At 39.1% G+C, this 24,824-nt stretch overlaps 1 protein-coding gene across 1 annotated transcript in view; it reads left to right on the top strand.

The window, feature by feature from the left end:
* ATAD2 (ATPase family AAA domain containing 2) overlaps positions 1 to 23,688 on the top strand; it is a 30,886-nt gene extending 7,198 nt beyond the window's left edge. The window contains exons 5-28 of the mRNA XM_033060640.2: positions 264 to 360; positions 797 to 845; positions 1,182 to 1,292; positions 1,738 to 1,816; positions 2,744 to 2,836; positions 3,738 to 3,846; positions 4,062 to 4,177; positions 4,882 to 5,056; positions 5,723 to 5,811; positions 6,150 to 6,309; positions 7,660 to 7,750; positions 8,214 to 8,528; positions 9,483 to 9,588; positions 10,774 to 10,957; positions 12,399 to 12,584; positions 13,843 to 13,978; positions 14,132 to 14,328; positions 15,549 to 15,708; positions 16,068 to 16,190; positions 16,287 to 16,427; positions 17,563 to 17,919; positions 19,453 to 19,577; positions 21,257 to 21,385; positions 22,790 to 23,688. Coding sequence (XP_032916531.1) covers positions 264 to 360; positions 797 to 845; positions 1,182 to 1,292; positions 1,738 to 1,816; positions 2,744 to 2,836; positions 3,738 to 3,846; positions 4,062 to 4,177; positions 4,882 to 5,056; positions 5,723 to 5,811; positions 6,150 to 6,309; positions 7,660 to 7,750; positions 8,214 to 8,528; positions 9,483 to 9,588; positions 10,774 to 10,957; positions 12,399 to 12,584; positions 13,843 to 13,978; positions 14,132 to 14,328; positions 15,549 to 15,708; positions 16,068 to 16,190; positions 16,287 to 16,427; positions 17,563 to 17,919; positions 19,453 to 19,577; positions 21,257 to 21,385; positions 22,790 to 22,828 — 3,367 coding nt within the window. The 3' untranslated portion in view covers positions 22,829 to 23,688. The remainder of the gene's footprint in view (positions 1 to 263; positions 361 to 796; positions 846 to 1,181; positions 1,293 to 1,737; positions 1,817 to 2,743; positions 2,837 to 3,737; positions 3,847 to 4,061; positions 4,178 to 4,881; positions 5,057 to 5,722; positions 5,812 to 6,149; positions 6,310 to 7,659; positions 7,751 to 8,213; positions 8,529 to 9,482; positions 9,589 to 10,773; positions 10,958 to 12,398; positions 12,585 to 13,842; positions 13,979 to 14,131; positions 14,329 to 15,548; positions 15,709 to 16,067; positions 16,191 to 16,286; positions 16,428 to 17,562; positions 17,920 to 19,452; positions 19,578 to 21,256; positions 21,386 to 22,789) is intronic.
* Positions 23,689 to 24,824: the final 1,136 nt, after the last annotated feature.

Here is a 24,824-nt window from a genome sequence, read left to right as displayed (position 1 = left end):
GTTTTTATTGTGCTCAGCAAGAGGGGGAAAAGAAACCTGAAAACCGTGTATGTTTGCAGGTACTCATACATTTGTTCTTAATTCTCTCTATTAAAAAGTAAACATTTGACCTAATTTTTAAGTAGCATTGAAAAATTTGGCAAAGTGTCAATGACTTAAGTTGTGCACACAGTATTAAAATATTATGATTATGTGTCTTGTTCTAAGTGGGCTTTTTCTGTACTTGCCTGTTTTTGATTTCATATGTCAACTTTGCATCTTAGTACTGCAGAAGCAGTCCTGCAGAAAATGGATGACATGGAGAAGATGCGTAGACGGCGAAGGATGGGAGACTTGGAGGAGTTCCACGACACAGAAGAAGTAGATATAATTTATTTTGGTGGTTTGTATAAGTAGGGCATTTCACATAGGAAAATTATTTCCCTTCCTCAAGAGGAAGTCATGTTAAAATGATAGACAGCAATCATACATCCTCTGTTTTAGTTGTGCTTTATTTAATAAGTCCACTGTCCTTTTGAATGGCAGTTAATTTGGTTTTTAAAACACTATCATAGCCTGCTTTCATAGATTTATTTTTTTTGTTTGAATCTACATTCGTATTTTAGAGTGGAAACCCTAGTTATTAATCTTATTGATCCTGGTTCCAGAATGATGTTCCCTTTTGCTGTACAATAATTGCATCTTCTGTGTAGATGAGTGCCTTGATGATGATACTGTATAGGCACCAAATATGCCCACAGGATTTATGCTTATTTGTGACCGGCCTTTCATGTTTCTTTTGTGGTTTTTTTCCAAGGAAAGCCTCGATACGGAAAGGACTGATGAAGAAATAGCTGATAATCAAGGTAGCATTGTTGGATAAATCTGTTTTAAGTTTACTTGACTATACTCTAGCCAAAAACTCTATCTTAAATAATTGAGATGGGATGAACTACTGGGTATTTTTCATCTATTGAAAATAATCTGTGCTGTTACTGACATTATAAGCCAGTCAGAATCTAGGGCTCTACTGTAGTGAGCTTAGAATAGGTTTTCAGAGGAAAAGAGAAGTTGTTGTTTGTCCAAAGCTCTTACAGCAGAAGAGGTTATGCACTGGTGGGAATACACTTGATGTAGTGCATTTTGAATTTAATATAATTTGCAACAGTACTTAAACAGTGCAACATAATGTTGATGTGCAGGGGGTTCCTCAGAAGAAAGTGAAGCCAAAGAAGACGATGGTGAGGACGTTCGGAAGCGTTATTCCTTTCGGCAGAGGAAAACTGTTGAGCGCTATCAAGCTCCATTGCAAAGTAGGTTATAGGCACAACTTCTTTTAAGAGCTAATTTCTTGAAAGTGTTATGGGGATTTTTAAGAATGAGTATATATACACACGCTTAACTTCTATTTCAGTATCTTACCTGCACCTTCGTTAAAGGCATATCTCCTGTGCACATCCTATTTCCTTGCTTTTTTGCATCTTATTGTTGTTTTTCAATAAAAATGCCACCTATGTATCCTTGAAAGAATAGTAATTAAACAGATTGATGACCTTACTCTTGTGGTTCTTAATACTCAGGTGTGTATGTTTTTGCTTTTATTATGCACTTTTTTAAAAAAATCATCTCTCTTCCCCGCTCTTGAAACTTTCCCAGAAATTAGATGAGTGACGTATGTCCCATTCTCTGCCTCTTTCAGCATCCTGCTTTCTCTTAAACTTGTTTGTAACATTATTCAAATTTTTTTGCTTTCAACAGAACCAAGACAATGTAAGATGTATTTTTCAGACAGGGCTTCACCTGTCAGAGAGACAGTTACATGCAAGGGAACTAACAGGTACGTGTTTGGTTAGTGATAGTTCTTTCTCAGTAGTGCTGTCACTCACATAACTGAATGCTGCTTTCAAGGGTTTTTGGACTCGTGATAATTAGATATTAACAATATGGTTATTGCTGTGGTAGTCTATTAAAAAAAAATAGGCAAATACTGGGGGGAAACCCATCCTTTTTACTGCCCATTAGATTTTATTAGAGAATTCAGGTTTTGTGGTAATGGTGAGGGTTATGGCTGAGATTGTATAATTGAATTAATTTGTTCTGGAATTGAAGCCAAAATCGCCCTCTGAAAATCTCAGATTTTTTTTAGTTTTAAGAAAATAATTTCCATCCTTCTAGATAAAACAAAGAGAGATTATGGAAGTTTTAATGAATTTTTTTCTGATCACTCAGGTACTGATTCTGGTTTCTCTTTGGAATCAATTCAAGATGCTGTATGAAACTATGCTTAAAGCAAGAAAAATGCTAAGTTAAATTCTAAATTACAAATTGCAGTAGAAATGACAAATAGAATTAGCATCCTGCAAATGTTCAATGCCATTCCTTGCTAGATAGGAGTGCTTTATTTAGCATCTTTGAAAGCAGGCAGTTATGGAAGGAGGGAGTTTTGAAACCAAATTTTGAAATTAAAGGGTTGGTGTTTCACAGAGTAGATAACATAATGCTAAGTGAAACTTGATTTATGTATGAGAGCGGGTGGACAAAAAGTAACTTGGTTAAGAAATTTCTTTGCACACTGGTTAAACATTTTACCTTCCTAATACAAATCAGATTTTGCTGTCATGAGGAAAATAACATAATGTAGTTTAAAATCAGATTAATGAAGAGTACAATAATCTCGAAGTTTGCTAGATCTCAAATTAAACTGGAAGAGTACTCACTTAAATTTTGATGTTACTTATTTTTTTGTTTGTTTGAATGTTTTCAGAAGGAGACACACAGTCCCCAGCAGTGATTCTTCTTCCTCATCTGATGATGAAGAGGATTTTGAGAGGCAGAGGAAGAACAGAAATTTAAGAAGGTTAATGCAATTGGAGAACAGGGGAGGAAGGAGACTACTTGGGAGGACATTACATCTTCCTAACTGTGAAGTGTTACCATCTTCATTTTGTGCAGTTTCTAAATTCTGACAGTTGTGTTTGTTGGTACAACTGTAACTGGACTCTCTACAACTGGATTTTTAGCATGGATTTTAATCAGCAATTTGATTTCTAGGTGGAAATGAGGGTAGCAACACTTTGATGAAATTTCTTAATGTAAAATTCTGCTGCTCCTGTGCTTTACAGTAGCTGATTCAGAGAGAAAGCCACTATAACAGAGGATGTTATAAATAGAGGAAGTGGTGGAGGTTGTTTCTTAACAAATGCTCTAGAAAAGCCGTTTTGATAACAGTCTAACAAATATGTTTTCAGAGTAGGCTACTGGCACACAAGTTCCAGGGACCTTGGGAAGGACTGGCGGTGATAGGCAGCCTTTGTAATGTTAAAACCAACTGAAATGAGTATCATCTTGGGCTGTAACTTTCTGAATATAGAGGTTAAAAGTGTTTGAAAAGTATCAGTGTGTTTGGGGGTCAGGAGGGGCAGTTTTCTTCCTCACGTAAATCATTATCAGTCCATGGTCTGCATAAAAGGAATAACTTATTCTAAATTTGTGTTCCTACACATGCCCTGTTGGCTGGCATGGATATTTATAAGTGCTAAGAATAGTTTAAATAACTAACTCAGTTTAATATCTGGAGTGACCATTTTCCTTCCTTTACTCACAGATATTAAACGTAAGACAGCTGGAATCAATATTTAACAGTTCAGGAAGCTTACACTTGTTTATAAGATCTTCTTCATTCATTTGCTATTATTAGAAAATCAAAAATCCACATTGTTAGTTAGAAAACCTTTCCTTTTGTCCTTAATTCAAATCAGGTCTCTTCCTGTCAACTTTCGGAAAAGTGACTTAAAGGGAGTTCACAAAGACCGCGTGAAAATTGGAGCGAGTCTGGCTGATGTTGATCCAGTGCAAATAGATTGTTCAGTAAGTATTTTTACTTCGTTGTATCAGTGAGACATTTTCAGTAATTAAGAAAGCTTTCATACAGTAATGTGCTGTCCATAACTGCCTTGGCTTAGTTTTGTTTCAAGCAGTTTGAAAATCGGCATAAATGTTTCCTTTGTGCCAACATCTAATTTCTGATGGAACTTTATCAAGGTTGCAGCTTTAACATCTAAATCTGTTGCCTTCATTTTTAGGTACGATTTGATGGCGTTGGTGGTCTTGCTGACCACATTTCAGCTTTAAAAGAGATGGTTGTTTTTCCATTGCTTTATCCAGAAGTCTTTGAGAGGTTCAAAATTCAACCTCCAAGGTAAGGGATGCCATTTAAAACTGTAAATTCTGATTCACCTATTTTCAGAAAAATATTCAACTGAAATATTATGTTTCCACATTCAGAATTTCAAGTGTCGATGCTTTTGGGTTTTTTTAGCAGTAGAAAAAAAGTAATTTTTAAAAAATTGATGAATCCAGCATATATGTAGGTTCAAAGATTTATAGTGTGGTGAGACTGTTTTAAGTGTCTTGCTTTCAGAAAGGGGGAGGTGGAGTGGTTTTCAGTTCCACATTCAAGTGGACTTGATCAGTCTGTAAGAGTTAGTCAGCTGCAGTTTGTTTTGTGGAAGTCCAATTGTCTCACCAACTCTTTTCAAGAGTTCCTGTATCAGCTTTATAATTGATGGAACTTGTAACTAGAACTTTGCAGTGCTGGTTGTGCTTGGGCTAAAAATGCATCTGTCCACTTTTTACACAGCTGAATGTGTTCTGGTTTATGAAATAAAATTATTAGAGATTTGGAGATTTGTTAGATTTATATATTCTGAGCCATCAACGCTCAGTGATGATATATTGAAATAGGACTTCAGATTCTTTGATTTCAATAACTTTAAAAGCGAAACAAACAATGAAGAGAGCTTTTAGTAGATAAGTTATGTGCTTCAGGGATGAGGGTGGTAACAGGTACTTTTCTGTGATATTTTTCTTAGGTGAATTTTTTTCTTTCTTTTTAAATTGCAGAGGCTGTCTATTCTATGGCCCACCAGGGACTGGAAAGACATTGGTTGCTCGTGCACTTGCTAATGAATGTAGCCAAGGTGACAGGAGAGTAGCCTTTTTTATGAGAAAAGGTGCTGACTGCCTGAGTAAATGGGTCGGGGAATCTGAACGCCAGCTTCGTTTGTTATTTGATCAGGTATGGCTGAAATGTGCATTATGTTTGCCTGAGTTGTAACTAAATTTCTGTCGTCAAGAACAATTCTGCTTTTGTTATCTCCTTCCATTGAAGTAGGATTGTCAGTGTTTCCTTTTTCAGTAACATTTTTAGAAGCTTGAAGTCTTCAGATGCATTAAGAAAAGTTAGTAAAGCAGTCAAGAGAACCTTGCAAAGCAACACACACCCCCAATTTCTTGCCTCAGGAAAGAAAAACCCAAACAACTGCAAAAAAGGTTTCAAGAAGTGGTAAATTTTTGATCAGAGGGAAATAAATGCAGGCTGAAAGCATGGTTATTTTGAAATTGGTAACAAAGGTTGCTTCCAGAACCTGTAATACAATTAAGTCCTGGCTCTGTTCTTGGTGATTGCCAAATAGCTGTGAAAACCAGTGGTGTGATTTTTTTTTTTTTTTTTTTTTTTTTTTTTTTTTTTTTTTTTTCCTGTCACTCATCTCAATGAGATGACCTATGCTCCTGCCTTCTGTTACTCAGGACACTGCACTAGCTTAGATCAATGAGTAGAAATCCCTGATGCTGGTCTGAAAAATCAACTTCCAGTGACTTTGTAACCACAGTGCTGTTTGTGCATTTCTTCTCCAAATAGTGCTGTTTTCCTGATGTCAATATTCCTATGTTTTCACTGCAGGCCTACCAGATGCGACCTTCAATTATTTTCTTTGATGAGATCGATGGTCTTGCTCCTGTACGGTCCAGTAAACAAGACCAAGTTCATAGGTGGGGCATGTTTTGTGTCAACATAGAAGCTGCTTGATCTTTGTGAAAAGACTACAACCTATTTAACTTGATGTGGCACATTCATTTATCCTGAAAGCTAGTAGTTCAGTACTACTTAATTTCAGATAGTCTTTAAATAGTAATTAAAAACAATTCGCTAAACTTTATACCAGCACAAGGTCTGTGTTACTTTATCTGTTTTGTTATGTCTTAAAATGATTTGTCTTTTTCTAGTCAGCATTTTATTAATAAGAGCTTGCCCTTTCTGAGTGAGCATTGATCATTATTTGGAACTGAAGAAAATTAACTACTAAGTAAAAACTGTATTCTTCTCTTAGCTCTGTTGTATCAACACTTCTGGCCCTTATGGATGGCTTAGACAGCAGAGGAGAGGTTGTGGTAATTGGAGCCACCAACAGGCTGGATTCCATAGATCCTGCTTTACGAAGACCAGGACGCTTTGATCGAGAGTTTCTCTTCAGCTTGCCAAACAAAGAGGTCAGAACTTGAACTCAACCTCAGTGCTTAATGTGCCAGAGTCTATCTTTGTAACAAACCTCTGCAACACAGCAGGATCATGGAGCAGCGAAAGTATCCTCAGTATTGTACTACTTGGACAAAAAAGTCTCACTGGAGAGATTGTGCTGTACTGTGGAGGGCAGACCTGGCACTGAATTATATATCATGAAGATCATTGTAATAGATAGTCCTCTAATTATTAGTTTTGGTTCCTCTGCAACCAGTGAAGAAAATGGGGTGCTGCTACTCGCTGAAATGTTTAAAAATGAGCTTTATGAATTAGTAAAGAAGTACTGCTGTAGCACTGTGAAATTGAAAGAAATGGTGTGCAGACAAGAATTCTTTTTTAGTAATAAAAGCTTTGATTCAGGGTCGTGCTGGAACCAATTAAGTATGTTAGGAACTGATGTTCTTACTAGTACTCAGTAATAGGGACTTGGACAAAAATGTGAAGTCACTGCATAGGTGCAGGGCTAGGAAAGCTTCTAGTTCAATGGCAATAGGCAATGAAAAAATTGTGGATGGGGGTAGTGAGCAAAACTGGAATGCAGTTCTTGTTTTCTTTCTGGCTGTCACTGATAGTTCTTTTTCACAGCACTTTGTGGAAAGTGCTGAATTGAATGCTGGTAAAAGTGCACTAAACAGCGCATTGAACGCAAACATTTTTCTTCACTTTTATCTGCTCTCAGGAGCAGCAGAGGAGGTGCCATGGAACAGATCTAATACACACTTCCCCACTGTGGAAGAATTTTAGAAACCCATCATAATTAGTCCATGTACCCTAAATACTTCAATGAAAGTCCTGCTAAGATCAGAGATGGGGGATATGCAACATTTGACATTTTCTGGATGAATGACATTAATTTGAGTGATAATTATTGTTTTACTTGGTAGTAATAGTAGCAACTGGGTGCTAGGACTGTTTTCTTTGCATGAGCTATCAGAAGAGCAAATTTGATGAACTAATGAAACTGCCACCATGAAATTTTGCTGAATTTGAGAGAATTTTCTGTAAGAAATCTGTTTGCAGTTAAGTTTGGAGTTTTTTACTATTGTTTTCTTGTGGATCTCACTTTTGAAAACTCACTTTTTATGGAAGGTGTAAATACCTTTTACTTCATTGCAGCCCCTAGCAAGAGTTTAACATAACAAATGTAAAATTAGGAAGTTTCCTGCTTGAAAAATCAGAATATATTAACTAACCCTTAAAATGCTTCAGAGTTTGGCAGATAAGAAAAGTATTTGTATTAGTGTGAGGGTTTTGGGGGTTTTGTGGTTGTTCTAAGACAAAATTTTGGGCAAACTGATATGCAGGTGTTCTGTTTTCAGGCAAGGAAAGAGATTTTCAAAATTCACACACGAGACTGGACCCTGAGGCCACTGGATAAGTTTCTTGAAGAGCTGGCCGAGAAATGTGTTGGTGAGTTTGAAAACACTGTTGGTCCCTGCACGACTTGAGTCATAGGGAACCAGAGCTTGTTCCAGGCAGTACTTGAACTCTTGTGCCTTGCTGCAGAGCGAGGCAGTGACACATCTGGCATGTCTTGGGAGCAAACCCAGACAGATGCTGCTTTCAGGTTAGGGTTTTTTTGTTTGTTTGTTTGGAGTTTTTTGGTTGTTTTTTTTTTAATACTGATTGGGTATAGGCCATCTTTCCCAGGAGTAAAGTTTTGACTAAGGGGTCACTTCCTTAGTGCGAGATACCAGGCTGTGAGGCACATGTCAAAACTTCTCTGCAGTGTGGTAATTCTTTAAATTATCTCTTACCCTGTTAATTTTTGGCTGCATGCAAAGTCTTTCATTGTTGCACTTTAGAAATCTTGGCTTTGGCTTTGGTGTTGCCTGAGACTGACATAACATTTGATTCTTGTTTTGTTGATTAGGATACTGTGGAGCTGATATTAAAGCCTTATGTGCTGAAGCTGCACTCTGTGCGTTGCGCCGCCGCTATCCTCAGATCTATGAAAGGAGTGAGAAACTGCAGTTGGATATTGCTTCAATTAAAATAACAGCAAAGGATTTTGTCATGGCCATGCAGAAGATTGTTCCAGCGTCACAGAGGGCTGTGGCATCACCTGGGCGAGCACTATCACCTATTTTAAAACCACTGTTAGAAAACACATTGGAAAGAATTCTACAAGCCTTACAGAGAGTATTTCCCCACACAGAGCTTGCACTGAAGAAGGACCAACAGCAAGGTATAACAACAACTCCACTTGTTTAAAAATCTGCCAAAGCAAAAGCTACTGATGTCTGCAATAACACAGCCAACAATAACCTCTCAGCCATAATGACAGTTCAGTTTTATAATCTGGATGTCCAGAGTGCTGGATGGGAGCTGTGAGTGACTTGCAATACTCAGTGTTTTAGTAGTTGCACTTTAGGGCTTGGCTTCCATAGCATAGGGGTGAGCTCATGCTCCTCACTGCATCAGCCTTGATCAGGTTTAGTTTGTCAGGTGGTGAGAACAAATAAATATTTATACACTCTCTCCTGATTAATGAAGGTCTGTGAATAGTTAGTTACTATGCTAATCTCTGGAGAGTGTTCTCCCACTACCACTCCCAGTAGAGCTGGGATTGTTTGCATTGATCAAACAGGCAGGGACCCACCAGCACACTGAAAGCACTGGGGCTGGGAGATGGATAGTTGTGCTCTGTCTCTGTTGTCCACCTCCCATTATCTCCTCCTCTCATGATCTTTGAGGATCCTTATTTAGAAGTTGTGTGGATCTTTGTACTCTGACTGACTAGTTCTGGACAAATGGAAGTCTGTAGTCATTACATTCACGTAATTTCTTCACATCTGGTGGGAGAACCTGTTCCAAAAAGCAGTGGCCTCATTGGGTTTTTCAGGTGTCTAGAAAGTACAGGAGTTGTTCCTAATCAAATTTATTCCAAGAGGACAAGAACCTCCCAAGTTTTTTTCAGCAGAGAAACCTGATGTAAATTGTGGGACATTAGGACAGCTTTGTAGAAGCTGTGCAGTCTCGAAGTTCAGTGAGATTTACACAATTCAGTGTGTGCCCTCAAACGAAACACAGGAGAATGGTTTTCTGCACTGATTTCAAAAGTGTATTAATACAAGAGTGAGATTTGAACTATTCAAATCAATGAAGTAGTCAAAGCTCTCATCTTTAAATCCCATTTTAGGAAATGATGTGATTGACAGTGAAGAGGAATCACCATCAATCTTTGAAGAAAATCCAACTCAGAAAAAACCTGATAGTGAAAAGGCAGAATTCCTCACTTTAAACAGGTCTTGTTTGTCCCCTTTATGTTTATATTTTTAAGATGGCGGGGTGTGTAAACTGTTTTGTTGTGAGGGGTGCTGGATGAAGGAGTGATGGGTGTGTAGGGCTTGGTCAATATTTGCAAGAAGTGTAAAGATCCAGCTGGGTACTACATGTTCTAACCGAATACACTGCCCTGGCACAGCCCTATTTGCCTAAGTCAAAATGGTCCACAGAATACTAAAACATGTTGATTTAATCCGAAGTTTCAAGACCCAAAAAATGTACTGTGTGCTGTTTTAGCTTAAACTGTATGGATTTGTGTAGCATTCTTTTGCCCTTCTGCCCTCCAATATTGTTAAATCAGAAATGTGTTTTTTGCCTTTAACCTACAGAGTTTGTTAATCTTTTGATGTTTTATTGTGGAAGTTGTATAAATTAACAGCTGAAGCAGTAGATTATTGTTGTCACTGTTGGGTCAGTTATTCTCCCTTTCTATTGCTGTGCTGTCCAGAAAATGTGACCTTCTGAGCTTGGTCTCTATGATCTTTGACTTCAACAAGTAAAGGTACAACAGTCTTGAGGCAGAAAAGCCCACAGACCTCTTCATAAGTGTGTTTCATGCCTATAAAACAAGATGATTAGGAAATTAATAGACAGTTCAAAGAGGAAATCATAGAAGTAATTTAACTAATCCAATTGTGTGCTTCTTCATATACAACTAATGTGTTTCAGTGCCCACATTAATTTATTTTTTTCATAGAAATGTTGGTGTAGATTTGGCAGGTGTAGAAATCTCAGTTTCTTGAAGTCAAGACCCACTAAAAATGGTTGTGTACATGGAATGAAAAGACCCAGATTGGTTTGTGCTTAGAAAAGAAAGAGTTGTTGTTCTACCCATATCAGGTCACTGACCAGTGTTGTGTGTGTATTTGGCTGGACAGTTTCCCTGAAGGATTTAAGAGCTCTTACTTAACCCAGCTAAAGGAATGGCAGACATGCTGGGGACTGGCAGGATTTCTTAGTGGAGGCATGGTACCAGTTTTTGAGAAAATAGGCTTTGATAGTCTTCCTGATCACAGACCAGCTTATTATTTAGTGGAACATGGAGTGTATTTACCAAAAAAAAAAAGGCATATAAGAAAAAACTTCAGCATCTGTGTGCCTATTAATCACTTGTTTTTAAACTTGCTTTCTTCTTACTGTTGTAGAAATCCTCGTTGCCAGCCAACATCTTTCAGGCCACGGTTCTTATTAGTTGAAGATCCAGGGTGTGGGCAGGCTTTTCATCTGGCACCTGCAGTAATCCATGCCCTGGAGAAGTTTCCTGTTTATACACTAGACCTACCTGCTTTGTTTGTTAGCATCACATCCCCAGAAGAAACATGTGCACAGGTACCTTTTCTTCTCATTAATCTGGTGGGACTCTTAGACTGAATATAAACTGTATATAAACTTGTGAAATAAGCAGAATTCACTGTTAATAGTAGATACCTGGTTGGAATATGCTATTATGTTTATTTCTGTCTAGAAACCTGTTTTTTCTAGATAAATTGATACTGTACAAGATTATACATAGTCCTGCTTTCCTTTTGAAAGGAGGCAGCAAGGGTGTTGCTAGCAGCTCAGGAAGATAGGAGGTGCTTGCTAATAAAACACTCTGTGGCAGAAAATCCTGCTGGTCTGTGGTGGGTCCAGGAAGTTTTCATTGCTGCTTAAGCCTCTTTGCTCTCAGTAGATGGCTCTGCATCAGCCCGATGGAATCATGCACCTTCTGAAGCCCTACTTTTTATTATATTTGTAGGACAGTCAAGGTTTGGGGGAAAAGCTTTATTTTTTTACATATAAAGCTTGCAGTACTGCAGTACATGCAGTAAAGGAATTGAAATTCATGTAACACTTAGATTGTTACACTGGTGTGCTTTCCATCGCTAGGAAAACTAAATATAATCAGGTTAGTGCCAGTTTTCTTCTTTTTTAGTTTTAGGTCAGGAATACATGCTGTTTGGCAACTGTATGAAAATATTTTGACCTTTAGTAGCAGCACTGGAGAGCTGTAGGAGTCAAGACAGAGAAATTCCGTGTCAGATAGGAGGAGCACTTTTGCTTTTATTATGTGATGGCTGCATCCGTGCACATGTAACTACCCTATGTAGTGACTGCCTGGACATACCATGTGCACTTCCCACCTTTTGACGGGAGCTCTCTGAATATTGTTAATCTGAGAGGGCACATGGAGAAATTTGTCACTTCCCTCTGGCAGTAGATGCATTTTGTCTCCTGTGATTGAGGTGCCATCTGTAAGCAGTGGCTTGTGATCTTCCAAAGCATGTCATCTGCTCTTCAAGCAGACAAAAGAATGGTCACCTCTTATAAAAGGTACTTGAAATTATGCATTGTAAGCAGGCTTCTCACATAGGTCTTTGTTTGCTGAGTCTGTGCTCCAGAGTCTGTGTTGGGTATGTGCCTGCTCTGAACTGAGATTGGTACACTTGCAGTTGTGTGGCAGTTTTCTCTAGGCTAATAGATCTTGCTGAAGTACTAGTCTTGTTTCTTCAGGCACACCACCAGATTGGCTGAGTGCTGAGGCTCTTTGGGAGTTCTACACTTAAGTAGTTTTGAAATTGGGCAGAGATTCCAGTCTGTCTGTGTAGCCATGTCTGTGTTTGAGTCAAAGTGAAAATTTTACCTTATTGTTGAGGAGTAATTAATTTATTGGTTTGCCTTGATGTTTTAGTTTCATGCACTCCTATTTCATGAGATAGTTTGATGCATAGTTATTTAATATCCTGTTCTACAGGATGTAGTTTTCTTATCTGAGCTTTCATTTTGCCAGTTGATGCGAGAAGCCCAAAGAACAGCACCAAGTATCATTTATGTCCCACAAATCGCTTTGTGGTGGGATACTGTTGGAACTACAGTGAAAGCTGTTTTTATGACGCTACTGCAGAACATTCCAACGTTTGCTCCAGTACTGCTCCTTGCAACAACTGATGTGAAACATGGAGATCTCCCAGAAGAGGTATTTATCAATACATTTTTAACTCTTCCTTTTCTGCTTGTTAGTTTATGACTCCTTGAAGCATGAGAATGCTGTGCTACTCTAAAGCAAATTCATACTACTTAGGCACCCAAACCCTCTTAAAAGTCTCTTAAAATTTGCTTAGATAAAACAATGCTGAAAGCATTTGTCTAAAGTGTTTTCTGAGTAAAAAGATTGACTTCCAGATCTCACCCTTGTCACACACTGATGCTTATTAGACAGATGTACAAATTTGCTTCAGGCAATCAGCAAGATGGTGAGGTGTGTGCTTAGTGAAGAATATACAGTGCTCGAAATAGGAAAAAGATTGTTTTACTGAAAAGTGAAAGATACTTTTACTGCAAAGTACAGTGTTCACACTTATTGATGGAATGGTATTTCAAATTTAAATAACTTTATTATTATTTCAGTTTCTCTTTACATCTGGTATGTGAAAACTTGACATACTGTAAAGATAAAGTCCAACTTCTATTTAAGTAACTTGGAAATCAATTTTTAGTTGTATTCCTTAACAAAATTCAGTAAGACTACCTGCTGAGCTTTGTAGATATTTGTGGTGGTGCAACTATCCCCCCTTCTCAAGCTGCACTGGGGTTTCAGAAACAACATCAGAGAGTGTTAAAGGAAGGTGTTCAAAATGTGAATATGATGCTCTGATTATTTCGTCTTGGTAGCAAAAGTTTTTTAAAAAGGATTTTTAAATGCTTTCTGAAATAAGGAATTAAATTACTTCCATACCCTTTGGTAATAGAGATGGTAAAACCTCGAAATATACAGCTTTAGACACTTCATTTAAACTAATTAAAAACAAAATTTTAAAGACCACCTTAACAAAAAGCCGGCACTTACGTTGAACCTTGCCCATTCTATGGCTGCCATAAAGATTCAAACTAAAGAACAGAAAGGCAGGTAAATACAAAATAACCAGCCTTGGAAGTGGTGACTGTCAACTCTTTCCCAGTGATTTATCACTTTTTTTTTTCATGGGGCCTACTCTAGACAGTATTACTCTTCAGAGCAGGTGTTTTAATTTGTCATGCTATGAAAATGTAGCCTTTTAAAGCTACATTTAGACTTGCATTAAAGACAAGAAGATGACTTTACATAGCTTATCTTACCCAGATGGATATTCAGTTTAGTTTAGAAAGGTAGTCACCTTTTTGGAATAGAATATTAAAAAAATACAAAAAATGTGTGCGGACTTACATGTGAAATATCTTTTCTCATCATGCTTTAGATAAAAGCTTTATTTAATAATGATTGTGAAGAAATTTTCAACATTCAGTGGCCTACCTGTGCTGAAAGAAGAAGTTTTTTTGAGGACTTAGTTATGAAGCAAGCTGCTGAACCTCCTGCATCAAAAAACAACTCGGGTAAGATATTCAGAATATAAAACCTTGCTTGTAAAACCTTGTAAGTTAACAGCTAATGCAATACAGTGTTTCCTTTGGAGGTAATTTTCTAATTATTTTTTGTGTGCTTGTATTTGAGTACCATTAATTGACTACTTTTCCAATTAATTTAAGCTCGGCAGCCGTTGGAAGTTCTGCCTGTGGCACCGCCACCTAAGCCTCGCCAGCTGACAGAGGAAGAAATAAAACAACTGGAGGAGCAGGAAGAGGATACACTGCGTGAACTGAGGATTTACTTAAGGGATGTGGCTCACAGACTTTTCATTGACAGACGTTTCAGGGCATTCACAAAGCCTGTTGACCCAGAGGAGGTAAATTAGTGTTGATGTGCAATACTATTATACCTGTGTGTATTCACAATTTCTCTATATGTTCCTCTGTGTTTGTGTGCTCTTTTCAGGAAGGTTTATCTTTGTCTTTAGGATCACAGTATTATCGGTCTCCAGGATAGGGGGAGTGAATTTTTGTTTTGCTTTTACTTTTTTTCACTCTTTGGGTCACTCAAATGTCTGTTATTTGAGTGTTTGCTGAAGTCCCTGTGTTCCTTCTAAAAACTCTTTAAAAATTGAGAGTATTTCCATTAGAAGGGTCATCCAACAAGGATCATCTAGTCCAAGTGCCAATTATATCAAATGCCAACTCAGTTTGCTTGTGAAAAGGCTTTGATATGTTGGTGTATTACAGCACTAAAAAGGAGAGATCTCTCTTGTTCTCTGTAATTATAAACAGTACTTCTAGGGCTGTTTTAATAAGGCCTAAAGCTCTTTAACTGTCAATAGTTTCTGCAAGAATAGGAGCAGAATCATCAATTTGTCAGATTTTCAGATTCTGTTCTCCGGGGGCTTTTCTTGGTATAAGATCGACCATAAAGGCTGTGTGCTTTTTTTCTTCCTCCCATGTGCTTCTCATTTAATTCATTTAGTAATTATAGGCTGGGGCACATACTTCCAGGTCAGCTGGAGATTTGAGATAGCTTTGCATTTCCACAAGGTCCTGTTTCCCCAAATGTCCACTGACTTACTTCCTTTCCTTGTAGTTTTCTAGATCTGAATAAACTAAACAAACACAATGTCCTCATCTGAACTAGCCATTATGCTCCTCTTGTCTGAATAAAAAAAATTGGTGCCTCTGGGTCCAGCTGACTCATTCTAGGTGCCTAGGACAGATGTTTCAAAGGTGCAATACCTGCAGCCTTTTTCTTGCTATCAAAAACAAAGAGAATCTCAGGTGACTTTACTGAGTTTTTTTGCTGTTATTTTCTGAAAGGAAGTGAAACGAGCCCCAGTCTGGATGCTGGGTCCCTTCTCTGCCCCACTTATTCTTCTGACCTCCCTGCTTCTTTGTTTTCCCCTCTTCTAGCCTCTTCAAAACCAGCTGAAACAGCCTTTCTGTTTTCAGTAAACTAATTGGGTAACTTTGCATCTTTGGATGTGTCATTGGGATTTTTAAGAAGTCCTTTATTTCACTTTATGAAAATAATTATTTTTACTGGCTGCTGTGTTAAATCTGAGCATGTGTATTTCCTTTGTAGGTACCTGATTACAATGCTGTTATTAAACAACCCATGGACCTCTCCACAGTTCTGTCCAAGATTGACATGCACCAGTACCCAACTGCAAGAGACTTTCTAAAAGACATTGATCTAATCTGTAGCAATGCTTTAGAGTACAACCCAGTTAAAGATCCTGGAGGTGAGGATGTGTTTTTATCACTAATTTGTAAAAATTTTAAATGTACAAGTTGATAAATGTAATTTGTGTCAGTAGATGTGGGATTAGATAATTTAAAAGATCCCCAGAGAACATTTCTGGTCAGGTTGTGAATGTTGCAGCATCAAATAAACTTATTGGGCATGAAATTGTGATAGACATGTTGATTGGAAACTACTGCTTTTGCTTTAATAATTAACTTATCAGTTGGCATGCTGAAAAGATTGACTGAGATAACCTTTCAAAACTTACTTATGACAAGAGAAAAATCTTTCTAAGTAAACAAAATAAAGGGGTTCATTGGCTGGTAGAAGGACTCAATTCTGACTGTAAAATTTCAGATCGTCTCCTTAGGCACAGAGCCTGTGCTTTGAGAGATACTGCCTATTCCATAGTGAGGGAGGAAATGGATAAAGATTTTGAGCAACGCTGCCAAGAAATCAAAGAATCTCGGAAGCAAAGAGGTACAGTTTTTGGCACTGAGGATTTAAAGACTTCTCTCAGTGTTTGTAACCAGCCATGCAAGACATCATTCTTTGCTCTCTCTTCTTTATTGCAAGGTTCAGACTGTGCTTCCTCACATGTGTGGGCAACGCCAAAGGAGGACTGTGTTCCTGGGGGTAAGAAAACAGACCCAAAGTGTAATGAAAAACTGAAGATGCCAGGAAGGCCTGTGGATGTCAGTACCCCCTGTACTACAGGCAAGTTGTAATTTAGACCTTCCTGGAGAAGGTGCTTAATACCCTGCTCCTGTGACCTAACAGGTTCCTGTGATGCCTGGCTCTTCATGCCAAATGCATTGAATTTCTTAATATGCTGCAAAACATGGGATAAATCCAGAGGTCATTAATTCAGTATGGTTGTCAAGTTCAAGTGTAATGGCTGGTAGACATTGTAAGGCACTGCCCTTGGAAGCCCAGCTGATATTTGATGGCTCCTACATTGCCACCTCTTAAAGTCAAAAAAGTTGTACATGGCAGTTTCTGGATGCATACCTAGTTTTTAGTTACGTGCAACAGTGTTTTCCCCTTCCCTGCCTTCAAACATTAAACTCTATTCCTGTGATTTCCAATTGAAGGGGAAAGGGTTGGGAAAAAAAGGGGAGCAATGATCATAGACATGTAAAGGAAAGATCATAATTTCTTCACTTTACCATGAAAAGGAGATGGAAAAAAGTGGCCTTGGGTATCTTTCTGTTAAAACACATGACACGTGACATTTCCTGATCTTGCTGGCATGTCTGGGAATTTTGCCACTGACTTAACCCATAGACCTTACGTGGTACTCTGTGAGTACTAAGAATGGTGGTGTTTTCTGGAAGGCAAAGTGACAAGCTTGTATTGAACAAGATTATCTTACTGAACTGAATCAGAAAGCTTTTGAAGTGTAAGTCTCTGTGGAGGAATTTTTTCTCAAGCAAATACTCTTTTAAAAGTGCCTCTTCAGCTCTTCCCAATGTGTCTAACTTTTGTGAAATTTACAGATTGAGGGCTCATCTCCAAATGCATTTCTGTTGCTCACATATATTACATCGCTTACTACGTCACCTAATAATCTTGCTTGGCAGTAAGACTTCCTGTCGAAAGTAGAACTTTTGTCCTCATAACCTCTTGAAGCTGATGGTTTTGTGAATTAAATTCTGTAGCTGGATTTTTTTTAAATCTAGTAGCTAACTGACTGCAATTTAAATTGCAGCTTTTTCTCTAGGCACATATATGGGGAGATGGGCAGTGGTACTTAAGCTCATTTTGTCATTTTCCTTGTGAGACAAGTAAGAAGAACATGCTTCTTATTGTGGTAATGCTTTGGATTACTTTTGCTTGTATCTCTTTGTAGATAAGTCAAGAAGAAAACGCAGAAGGAAGAGAGAGTCTTCAAGTTTTGCAGCGAAGAAGAGAAATATTCAGTTCAATAAAGAGAATAAAATTCCTGAAGACCAAAATGAAGTAGAGAGTAATGAAGAGTCTAACACGGATTGCAATGAATTTACATCTTCTCAGGATACTCCTGTGGAAGAACATGATAGTGTACTTCAAGAACGACAGAAAAATGGGACAGAAAATGAAAGAGAGAGAGTTCTCCTTGTGGGTAAATCTCCCTCTGGAAAAAAGAGAGAACATTCAGACCTAAGAGAGCAAAGTGAGATGCCAGATTGTCAAAAAGCTGGAACTTCTGAAGACAGAGGTTCAAACAGTAAGTGAAAGATCAAACAAAATCCCTTCTTCCTGAGGAGGGTTACACTACCTGCCAGGTTTTGGCCTTCTTGATTTCTGTTCTTGGTTGTCTCTCAAATCACTGCACAGTGTTTTCAGTGTAATGGTGCTGCCCCTCGAGTTATGCTAGCAAAACTCATGTATTTCTGCAGCTGCTGCATTTCTGAATCTGCAGTTTGTTTTACAAATGGTACCTAACTGAAAAACAATCATTGGCTTTATTTTATTGCATGAGGGTCTTTCCAGCAGTAAGAAGTGTAAGTTAGCTGTACTTCAGAAGTGTGCACTCAGGGTCATGCATGGAATAGAGTTATATCCTAGTGTTTGTGGAGTAAGAGGTGTTTTCTGACATAAATTACAGTAATTTCACGATTATAAGCCGCACCATTTTGACTAAAATTTTGGTCTGAACCCAAAATGCGGCTTATAATCAGGTGTGGCTTATATATGGACAAAGAACAAAAAGTTGATGTTTTAGTTTGGAGGACAGGTGTCTGCTGAGAAGGGCAGGAGCTTCTCTTTGAAATGGAGAATGTAAACCCCCTCCCTCCAAATTATTATAATTTTGAAATCAAGGGGCTTTCAGGCAAAAATATGGGAATTAGGAATAACAGTTCTTTTCTAGGGAAATTAAAATAGAAATACAGTACTACAAAGAAACAAACTCCAAACCCTGACAAAGTCAGAGTACAACCTGACACCCTGTCAGGCAGGGTGTTAGTAGCAGTCCCATTAAATGGTGGTTTCAGTCCTCCTGCAGTGACAGATGTGATTCAGTTGGAGCAGTGCTTCTGTAGAAGGTGCAGTTTCCCTCTGGAGCTCCAGTGGTGATGTGGAGAAATCCGGTTTTCCTCTGGAGTCCAGTGGAGAAAGGGGCTCCCTTAGTGTCCCAAAACCTCTGTTTTTATCTTGGTAAGAAATGTTGGTCTCTTCCCCCTGGCTGGAGCAACTTCCAATGGGATGCAGTAATTTTATCAGTCACACAGTGGGACTCAATGGCCATGAGCAGAAAATGACTCGCTGGAGGAAGGATGGGGTGTGAAAAGATAAAGAACAATGCCCTGCCTGGTTTCAATGGATGGCCCATTAGCAGAATATCTGCCGTGGAGATAAGGATCACTGCCCCCACCCTCAACAGATGGTGATAGAATAGATACCTTTTATCACACTCTGTATTGTAATGTGCGGCTTATAATCAGGTGTGGCTTATAATCATAAAATTACTGTACTTTGGAGTTTTACAGTGCAATGCTATAATGGCAATGGGATTTTTTTTCCCACCCTGGTTTTCCCCTGCCTTTTTGTCTAGTGTTGTTTTTTTGTGTTCAAGTTTCTAGTTTTCATGAAGCCTTTTGCCAGAAAGGAGGCAAAAGTGTCAAGCATTTCTCAGTGAAAAATGGTAACAGTTGTCTGTTGTTGCAGAGAGGTTCTCTTCTCCAAGTACAGGGTACTTCACTCACACTGTGTTCCAGAGAAAGAGAAATCCTGACTTAAGAAACTTGTGTCGTTCCAGATTTGTGGGTACACCGTGTGACTCGTACAAGAGCATCTCAGGTGGAAGAGAAACAGCTGGGATGTGTTGGGAAAGCAATGAAAATTGGCAGTCAGAGAGTGTTTGTGGATTACTGTGAGCTCAAAGTAAGTTTAAATTTTAATTTCGTTAATACCAAAGTAGGATATTTTCTTGCTACATGCAGAGTTGTAAATTGAGTCAGTTGTTAACTAATGCCAATTCAGACAAAGTATGGGAGGAATATATTGCTGGTGAAATAATTCAACCTATAATGGACTAAGACTGTTTTTACAGCTGATGTAGACTGCTGTTCTTGCTTTTGTTTAACTAAATTTTAGGAGACTGGATTATCTCCTTTCTTTAATGGAAAAGGGCTTGTTAGATTTTAAAATAGCCCACTAGTAGTGGGCTGGTGGTTATTAGTGTCTTGGCAGGTTTTTATTATGGACTGGGAGGTTGTTTTGGTTTGCTGTTTGCATGTTTTCATTTATTAGGAACTGGAAGAGTACTTTGATTTTAAGCAGAGATTACTTTCAACTTGAAGTTAGCAGGTTGACTTAAAGGTCATCCTGGATAAAATACTAATACTTGCTCTTCTCAAATGCTTTCAAAATCCAGTAATAGAATTTTGCTTTCATATAGGTATACAGTGTTGCAAGGTTTTTCCAGTCCCCTGTAGGAGAGAAGTTATCCTAGGATACATTTGAGAAAGGGTCAGAATTATGCCTAGCTGCAGGGGGTCAAAGAAGTTTCTTTGCATGAATTGGAGAGGGTTGGTGGACCTGGTCTTCAGGAGATGTTGCAGTGAGGAGAATTCAGGAAATGGCCAGGTGGAGGTCCTGGAAGTGGGTCAAACCAGAGGGGGCTGCCATTTACCTGCCATGAGAAGAAATGAAGTGAGAAGAGAGAAATTAACTTTTTAAGACACGCTTCCTAAGCAAGCCAACTTCATGGAGCTGTGTTCATAGAACAACAGAATATCCTGAGTTGGAAGGGACCTAGAAGGATAGAGTCCTTCTCCTGGCCCTGCATCCCCATTGAGAGCACCCCCAACAATCCTGCCATGTGCTTGAGAGCACTGTCTAAATGTTTCTTGAGCTCTGCCAAGCTTGGTGCTGTAGCCACTTTCCTGGGGAACCTGTTCTACTGCCTGACCGTGTTCTGGGTGAACTTCTTCCTTACATCCAACCTGAATTCCCCTTGACACAGCTTCATGCTGTTCCCTTGGATCCTGAAAGAGCAGAGATGGAATGATGCCTGCCCCTCTACCTCCCCTCGTGAAGAAACTGTTGTTCATGTCTGCCTGTGTAAGGAATCCACATGGGTTTCTCTAAAGTCAGGGTGCCAACAGCATGTGCTCTGAAGGTACTGCCCACTGGAGAGATGGTACCATAAAGCCCTTACAGATGTTTCAGCTGTGAGGACAAAGCTACAATCATGAAATGCATCTTTTAGGAAACTTGATTCCTTAACATGAGTGCCACTGTAACTTGCTGCTTGTGTTAAGAGAGCCTCTTTGGAATTCACTTGCAGACAATAAGCTGGGTGAACCTCCAAACTGTAGCTGCTTGATTTTGTCTGGGCTGTTTTTGTTTTGTTTTTTTGGTTTGGGGTTTTTTGTTTATTTGTTTGATAATAGGCCTAGAATTTGATGAACACATGCAAGAGCGTGCAGTCACTTACGTGGCAGCAGTTAAAAAGTTTTGCATGGGAAGTTGGCCATATACCTGTGCCATGTCCTACCTTTTCTGTTTGCAGCTTATCTTTTGCTATTCTGAACTCTGGTTTCCATTTATTTCTTCAGCAAGTGTTGCATTCTATTGCCGTGGTAACTGAGAACGTCAGTATATTTCGCATGGAAAAACTATATGCTGTCCTTAGCCAGTGCATTTACCAACATCGGGAAGATGGTGACAAAAATGAATTAGTAAAGGTAATTTTTTTTGTCTTGTACTACTTTGTCATTATTACAGATGTGTTTTATGCATATATATGTGTGCCCTGTGAACATCATGGTTATTTAGTATTACTCATTGCTGCTTAGTTGCCTGTGTTACAAGATTTGTTCATTACAGTCTGGAAGACATTTCTCCATATTGCAAAACTATTGTTGCATTTGGCTTAGCTGTTGGCAGTTTAAGCAGGAAAATGCTTGAAGACGATCATCCCCCCCAGAGCCCTCTCAAAGCAGTTAACCTCAGTCTGTCACCACTCCTGCTCCAGAACCTTTTCAGTGCTGGGGGGACTGTGAAAGGAGGGTGCTTTTCTCAGTCTGTCACTTCCTCGTTCTCCTCTTGCGGGCAGTCACACATGGTAACACTTGCCTAGTAGTCATTCAGTTCCTGAAAGGAAACTAACTATGAGTCTTAATTAGAATAAGACACTTTAGTCTCACCAGACTTTCTTTATAGCTAGAATGGCTCAAGCATTAATTTCATATATGGGGAGCTCCCTGCCTATGAAAATTTAAAGCTAACAAGTTAAATTCTGTAGTCTCTTCCTCTAAGAGAGGATTTCTAAGCTGTCAGAACTTGGCGGAAATATTCCATAGGAGCCCATGGTCCCAGTCTGACATTTCCAGTGTTGATTTAGATAGGTTGAATATTCAGTCTCAGCTTCAAAGTCCTTGAATCCATTTGTCTTCCAGGTAGTCATGCATAAGAATAGATAAAATTATTTTATATGTCTTAGTCTTCCTTAAAAAAGCTGGGAAGCTTCTTCTGTTGAGTCCTGGTCATCTTGAGCTTCCACATCTGATAGAGTCAGATCAGATGCTCTTGCTCTGATTGTGCAACAGTGAGGATTACTTGGATTCAGGGATGCCATTCCTGAAAAATGCACCCTTTTCTCATGTATCATAATAACATGATTTACATGTTTGTTACCTTGAGGCTTGTGACAGTACTTGATTTCTTTGTTTTCTGCTTCTTTGAGCTTTAACCAAAGAATATTTGCTGTTCAGAGGGATTGCACAAGTCAGTCCAGGAGTAAGTTCTACTGTATGAAGACAGAGACTTCAACAAGTATTTATTCAGAGTGCAGAAAAGAATAGTTCAGCTTTTAGCTGTGGCTCTTTGTAATTGTTGAAAGCACCATTGATCCCTAGTGTCCTGATACAGATCCCTGCAGTCCTTTTAGCCTACTCTCTATTTTGGGTGCATAAGGATGTGTTGGAGTCGGTGAGTATAGAACAACAGTGATGGTGGTAGCACGTGTACTGCCTAAATCATTACTAACAATCGCTTGCACAGATTCTCACTTCTTTTGATGAAGTGCTAAACAGGATTCTTAAGTTTGTATTCACACTGACTCCTAAGTTGTCTTTTTTTCTTCTTAGGCAATGAAGAAAGAAATTACAGCCTTCAGTTATCCATGATACTTGATTTCAGCATCCTTGACACACTCTGTAATGTTTTATTGCATGCTGTTTTTTCTTTGCATTGTTCAATAAATACTAGTTCTACATATATATTTATACAAAGATATCTTAAAATTTATTAAGAAAGCTCAAATACGGATATTTCCCTTTTAGATATGTATATATTAATGTGATAGACTGCTGTGATTGCCTTTGGAACTCAGCAGATTTGAATAGATAATTTCAGTACCTCTCCTTAAAAGAAAATGCAACTTGAAACAAAACAAGATTTACTACTGTAAGTTTACCTTAGGAAGTTTAATCATGCTTGTAATAATGACAATACTGGAGAAAAGTATTTAATGCAAGTTGTTAGTTCATCAGATGGCTTGTAGTTGAATTCAGTTGTAAATAGTTTTCTAGTTACCAGGAAAGAATTTTATCTGCTTATTACATGAACGTGAATATATTGTTGGTGATAAATATACTGAAGTAAAAGCAAAGCAGCACTCTATTTTGAAGAAGTATTTCTCTTCAAACCTGCAGAGAAAATTTATCTGTTAATTTGATAGTTACTTTAAAAAAGAGACTAAGACAAAATTTAACTATGTGAGAATAAAATCTGATATAAATAGTGATAAAACATGTGGCATGACCCTTTGCTCTTCTGTTCTGTCACCTCCCATACACAACGTGGCAATACTGAATGCCAAACTGTGCAATCCCTCTTTGTGTGTTTGGCTTTTTACCTCTGTCACTAGTGTTCTCTTTTTGTGTCCTTTTACTGTGTTTGTTCAAACATTCGTTTGCTATGCAGATTTTTATTTTCTCTGTATTGTTTGGTGGATATTAATAAAAAATTCATCTCTTTCTAGTGATGGGTTGTCTGCTCTATTTTAATCACAGAACAATTTTGATCATTGATAATCTTGCAATTAAGACACCAGCACAAATACTATGATTTTAAAAAAGAACTGCATGTGCTCAGCTTCTTCTCCACTCAGTGCAGGGATTATACAGCCAAGACAAGCTCAGGAGAGAGAAAAAAATTAAATTGAAAATTTACATTTTAATGAAATTTATGATATTGGAAATGTAATAAATGAACTAATGGCCTTAACTTGGTCTCCTCTTGGCTGTCATTGCCCATTTCGATGTGACTTGGGGCAGGCAGTTTGTTGAGTGCATCCCCTAAGAGCATTATTTGGAAAACTGACAGGAATTGAGGAACCAGATACATTTCTGGGATCAAAACTTTTGTTTTGAGCAAATCTCTGTCACTAGACTTGACAGGATCCTATACCTAGGCAGATTTTTAAAAATGTTCTCAAGTGTGCTAATCTTTATCTTCTGTGACCACCTGTGAACAGTTAAGGGTTCACAAGCCACACCTTTCTTTTTCTTTCTTAGGGAAACCCTTACACTTTACAGTCTGACCCAAAATAGCACACAGTGATGAGAAAAAATAGTACAGGGAAACAACGTTTTTGAGAACTGGGCAGTGAACGTTAAACCCAAATATTGGTCTACTTTCTGCAAGTTCTCTAACTAATAAGAAATCCCCAACACCCCAAGGTGTGGGAAATGGCTTTTTAGTTAGAGCCGCTCCTTCTGTGTTCACTCGCCCTGGTTTGGGTCTCGGGCCCCTCGGCCGTGTCCTCCCTCGGCGGCAGCAGCCCTGCCCGGGCAGCCCGACGCTGTCCCTCAGCCCGTCCCGGGCGCGGCGGGAGGGCCAGCTCGGAGCTCAAGTTTGCCGGCGGGGGCGCGGCTGCCGCCCCGGAGCTTCGACCCTGCCGGCCCCGCTCCTCCCCGGGCGGCCGAGGAGCCGCCGGTGCTCCCGGGCTGCGGCGCTGCGGTGCCGGGGCAGCCCCCGCGCCCGGTGTCCGCCGCCTGACGGGCGGGGCGGCGGGAGCGGCTCCGCCCCCGCTCGCTGCCAGGGCGGCCGAGGCAGCGGCCGCGCTGTCCGCGCTCGCCGCGCTCTCGCCCCGGGGCAGCGCCGCGCCGGGAGGATGCG

Source organism: Catharus ustulatus, chromosome 1 (genome assembly GCF_009819885.2).
Source record: "Catharus ustulatus isolate bCatUst1 chromosome 1, bCatUst1.pri.v2, whole genome shotgun sequence".
Classification (NCBI taxonomy): Eukaryota; Metazoa; Chordata; class Aves; order Passeriformes; family Turdidae; genus Catharus; species Catharus ustulatus.
The sequence above is the reverse complement of the archived record's forward strand: the minus strand, read 5'-3'. Positions and strand labels throughout refer to the sequence as shown.